The sequence below is a fragment of the Leucopleurus acutus genome (assembly GCF_964270905.1).
Source record: "Leucopleurus acutus genome assembly, chromosome: 12".
Lineage (NCBI taxonomy): Eukaryota > Metazoa > Chordata > Mammalia > Artiodactyla > Delphinidae > Leucopleurus > Leucopleurus acutus.
Genome location: NC_139154.1, coordinates 69,497,065 through 69,502,714, shown reverse-complemented (window position 1 = coordinate 69,502,714; position 5,650 = coordinate 69,497,065). Strand labels below are relative to the sequence as shown.

At 37.5% G+C, this 5,650-nt stretch overlaps 1 protein-coding gene across 1 annotated transcript; it reads left to right on the top strand.

The window, feature by feature from the left end:
- Nucleotides 1–4,512: 4,512 nt before the first annotated feature.
- LOC309969947 (small COPII coat GTPase SAR1A-like) lies at nt 4,513–5,168 on the top strand. The gene is given in 2 exon segments (XM_082852050.1): nt 4,513–4,762; nt 4,766–5,168. Coding segments are annotated over 2 exon segments (594 nt in total). The 5' UTR covers nt 4,513–4,522; the 3' UTR covers nt 5,120–5,168.
- The last annotated feature ends 482 nt before the right edge of the window (nt 5,169–5,650 follow it).

The window sequence follows — 5,650 nt, the reverse complement described above, 5'->3', positions numbered from 1 at the left end:
TCCTTCACCAATAATAATTAAGCAGAAATATCAAATGTACTCTCAGAGGTCTCAGTGGGTATTTCTGACTGCTGCACTTCAGTGGGAGGAAATTATATGGTTGCTAGAGGCTGTACTATAACTCACTTGGGAAGGTAGATTAAGAACCCAAGTGTCCTAGATCTTCATCCATATTGAGGGGGGGAAATAACCCAAAACAATGGGGCAGAAGAAAAGCTTCAGGTAAAGCGTTTTAAAACTAATAGAAATACATGTGAAAAGCAGTAATTGAGGCACATGCTGTTGCTCTTTACAGATGGAGCCAAGTTGCCATTTTTTCTTGCAGCATGGTGAGAAATTAAAGAGTTTACATGTTTTTCGATCAGATAATCCTTTTCATTCTCACTTAGGCATAGTTTTATGTGAATCAGAGGGAGTATGACCTGAAGGTATGTGGCTGGGGATATTCAAAAGAATGATTTATTTTGCACATATGTACCTATATAGTGACTATATGTTTTAGTCCACAATCTCAAGTGTGAGATAAATGTCACATTTATTTTCTTTAAATCTAATTAAGCTCAAATGTAAGCCTCTTTCCTGCTAGAACAGAGGAAAATTCATTCTTAGAAATTAAGTGGAGGACTAGTTCTTTCCTTACGGTTGCCCCAATACCAAGGAGGCCCATGTAGTACTTGACAAAAGAAGAAGGCACTCTAGTTTCATCACAGTCACTTGTAATCACCACATTGTCTGAGCCAAGATGAGTTCTAGATATCCAACAGCTGGGCTGTGCCCATTCCATGCTTGATGAAAGATCTTTCCTGAGGTTGAGAACCTGGGTCTGCCTAGAGTTCAACCATTTTCCTATGAACTCCAGCTTTCTCCCTGGGGCTCTTACAGGGAACTGGGAACCCCCAGTAGGCAGCTCCCAGTGCCTTGCGGCCATCTCAGGATCAGAGAGTTTCCAATTTCCTCTCTCTAAAATCAAAGGACTCACCTCTCCCCCATCACTTACAGGAAGACAGTGTCTCTGAGTATCTTCTATTTTTGACCTCTGCATCACAGCTTTCCCCTGAAGAATGAAAATCCAAATATCTAGCCCCATATGTTGACCTGAGGGTAGGGAAGGAGGCTGGAAGGAAAACTATAGGCAGGAAAAAAATATATTTTAATTACTATTCCAACGGTTAAATCTTTTAAATGGGCATGCATAACACATCTAAGTTCTAAACATATTTAGTGTTTGCATAACCATGTAGATTTTATCCTGGAGGTAACATTATACAAATGAGCTATATTCCACAAGGTAGAGTCCCACTTTGCTCAGATATAGGAAGAGTGTCAAATTATTCACATCAGCAGTATGATACTGTTGAATCACTAACAAAGGCTCATTACAAAGTCACTCAAAACTCTATGGAAAGGAGTGCATCTGATACCTCCTACCTTTTCAATGTCATGAGGAACTAAAGCATTTAGTTGCTATGAAGTTTGGATGGTCTCATCTATAGCAAAATAATATAATACCTTTTCAACAGATGAACCCAAAGACATCCTCATTTAATCACAGCATCCCAATGCAACATTAAAGGGATAAAGGGCAGTTTGCCAGCCCCAGACAGCAGCACTTTGATCATGACACTCCTCCAAAATTATTTCAAGTTTGGCTTCAGAGGTCTTGAATTTCATAGAGTTTGGAAATAGAGGGGTTTAAAAAGAGTTACAACAAGTTATGAAATCTTTTCTGCTTCTGTTTCCTTATCAGTAAAATGGAAATAAAAGAGTATATAGATCATAGGATTATTGTGAGGATTGACTGTGTTAATGAACTAAAACAGGCCTGGGACAAAGGGGTATTCAATAAATCTTTGTTGTTTATTAATGTGATCATTATAGTTATTGTTATAATAGCATGTTGAACCATAATGGGATTATATGTTGGGCATGCTAGGTGAGCATGCATGTGGTGTCTCATGTTAGATACTCCAACGTGAAAGATCTAAGGAAGCATGTCCTACCAATGAGGATAGTAAAGTAGCAAAAGCATAATGGGTTACAACAAGGCCCTAATTTATTCATACATAGAAGAACCTCCATACAGAATTCAAAAATATTCGAACACAATACCCAAATATAATTCAGCATATTGTTTCCATTTCAACTGAGAATTCTGGGTACTAGACAAATAAATATTGAACATTAATCAATAAAAAATTAGACTATTTTAGAGCAGAATCAGATTAAGCATAAAAGATGAAACAATATTACCTCAGAGTTTTAAAATGACCAAGCAGAGATGCAGAGAAGTTGTCTTGCTCCATTTCATCTATTGGCAGAATAAGGAATAGAATTTGATTTCTGTGTTACACTTCATCCTTGTCCCCATGATACTTATATTCTACACTATAACTTCTACACCAGGGGTTGAAAAACTTATTCAGCAAAGGATCACATAGTAAATATTTTTGGTTTTGCTAGCCAAATCATTTCTGTACTCAGCTCTGCCAAAGTAGCAAAAAAAACAGCTATAGATAATATGTAAATGAATACAAGTGACTGTGGTACATTAAATTTCCATTTATGGACACTGAAATTTGAATTTCTTACAATTGTCATGTACCACAAATACTATTTTTCTTTTGATTTATTTCAACCATTCTAAATGGCTTAAAAAACATTCTTAACTCACAGGCTGTGCAAAATCAGGTGGCAGGCTGGATTTGACTAGTGGACTGCAGTTTGCCAAACTCTGCTCTAGACCATGGACTGTTTATATCACAAGAAACTTGGTTACAATTTGTAAGCAAAGTCTATTATTGTAGGATAATCTATGAAAGTAAGGACTTCTCATCCATAATAGATTGCCAAGTCACTCCCAAAGAAAACAGAAAATTTTGTTTCAGATACAGGAATATATCTATCTATCTATCTATATCTATCTATATATCTGTATCTATCTATATATAAGTTCTATGTATATATCTATATATAGATTTTTATAAGATGAGAATGTTTCCAATGAAATCAATCTGATGAATTTTGTGCTGCCATTTTTCAGTTTAGCCATTCAGTTGAGGTTATCAGTTTCCTATTCTCCACATCCCACAAATCATACCAGTTCATTTCCATCCAGCCCTTACTGAGCATCAAATATGCACAAAGTAAGATCTCAATGAAGTGGTTGCCCTTGAAGTCCCCTCTTAAAAACAGTCTGTTCTCTTTAATTTGCTGAAAGTCAGCATAAAGAAGCTCAGTTGTTTAGCAGACTCTAAATTCATGGCGACAAACATTTGTATTAAAAAAGTTAACTGCCTAATCAGGCAATTTCTCTACCTCGCTCTCATTAACTAGCCTTCTAAATGACAGGGTTTCCTATTCTGAGTGTTCATTTAACATCTGAAAATTCATTGCTCATTATTGTGATTCACGCATTATTATAAGTAAATGATGCATCAGTATGTTGGCAATCTGAATAGTTTCTGAACAGATGGAAGATAAATATAGGCAATGTATCTTTTTTTCTCACTTTAAGCTTCTGACCTTACCTAATACAATCTAAACTGACTGGCTTCCACATTGCAGTTTATAATTTCACCTTGGGTATAGCCAATTTAAAATATTAACATTATAATACTTTAAATAGAATTGAGGAATTAAAAATATAAAAGTTCATGGGAAATGCATCCATTCAGATCAAGAAATATTTCTACAGCACTTTCTTTAGCAAAGCTTATTTTCTGGTAGGCACCTACATAACTGAGTGATATGCGGTTTGAGCATTAACATGATGCCATTATATGAAAGGCCAAGAACAGACTCATGGGAAATGTTTAATGTCTCATAATTCCTGTGAACATAACCTATACCTGATCTTAGTTCCATACTCTTCTAAATGAGACCTATTTTGAAAAAAAATCCAAGAACAGAGGAAGTTGTACACAGGACTTACTATACCTAAATTTCAATATTTAATGAAAAATTCAAAGTTCATACTACAATATAGTGGATAGACACCTTTCATACACAAATACAGAGATTTCAGTAGTTGAACTCAATTCTACCTGTGAATAATTTCATTCTTTACCTTAAAAGTTTACTTATCAAAGAATTAAATAAACTCTCTCCAAAATATCAATCCCCAATAAAAAATAAAATTGTCAACACTGTGTCATGTCACCTCAGTTGTTATTAAGAACAGTCAAGATTTTATTTGTGCTCATGGAATTCTGTGCCTGTCACATTATTTACTGGCTCTGCATTTGAAAAGGAAAACAAAGAGAATGTCTACTGTATGACAGATATAAAGCCAAGCATTATGCACTTTATTTCATTAAATTCTCACAACCACATAGGATAAGTACTCTTATATATCAATACTTCATATATCGCCAGGGTGCTTCTGGGCTCTGTGCTCTGAGGGAGGGTCCAAGCCGCCCACCGCCGCCGGAGGAGCCCCTTAGGCCATTCGGGGACTAAGGCTCGTTGAGGCACAGTGAATTGCCCAAGGCCCCGCAGATAGCAAGTGTAGTAAGCATTAATAATGTCTTTCATCTTTGAGTGGCTCTACAATGGCTTCAGCAGTGTGCTCCAGTTCCTAGGACTCTACAAGAAATCTGGAAAACTTGTATTCTTGGGTTTAGACAATGCAGGCAAAACCACTCTTCTACACATGCTCAAAGATGACAGATTGGGCCAACATGTTCCAACATTACATCCGACATCAGAAGAGCTGACAATTGCTGGAATGACTTTTACAACTTTTAATCTTGGTGGGCATGAATAAGCCCGTCGAGTTTGGAAAAATTATCTCCCCGCAATTAATGGGATTGTCTTTCTGGTGGACTGTGCAGATCATCCTCGACTCATGGAATCCAAAGTTGAGCTTAATGCTTTAATGACTGATGAAACAATATCCAACGTGCCAATCCTTATCTTGGGTAACAAAATTGACAGAACAGATGCAATCAGTGAAGAAAAACTGCGTGAGATATTTGGGCTTTATGGACAGACCACAGGAAAGGGGAATGTGACCCTGAAGGAGCTGAATGCCCGCCCTATGGAAGTGTTCATGTGCAGTGTGCTCAAGAGGCAAGGCTATGGCGAGGGCTTCCGTTGGCTCTCCCAGTATATTGACTGATGTTTGGACAGTGAAAATAAAAGAGTTTTACTTCTCTGGACTGATCCTATTCACAGCTTCCTCATGAACTTTTCTAATAGAACAAGGAAGGCTCTCCAACCATGTCTGGCGTTGAGAAGCCAAGAGTCTCTGTCAGCTCTCTCATCGCCCAGTGGTGACATGTGCTCTTCTCCACACTGTTGGGAGGTAACGCTGCCCCACGTGCTGGTGCAGGTCAGCACCCCGGGACTTGGAAGTGGCAGGATTTGCCAGGTAGAGCTGTGTGCCATCATGGAGCACCTGGAAAGAAAAACACGTCTCATCACTGTGGTTGATTTCAAAAGAAAGTGATTCTATTTTTTAAAGAAAGTGTTATTAGTGTAATTGGTGACCCTCCTAATAACTTTTTGAGTTCACAATTTACTTGGTCCAGAGTTTGCTTTTTTTTTTTTTTTTAACTAGTGAATGGCATTTAGATACTTCATAAAATTATGCACAGATACACGTTGGAGGCCAGAGCTCAGTCAAATGAACAGCAGGCTGGTGAGAGAG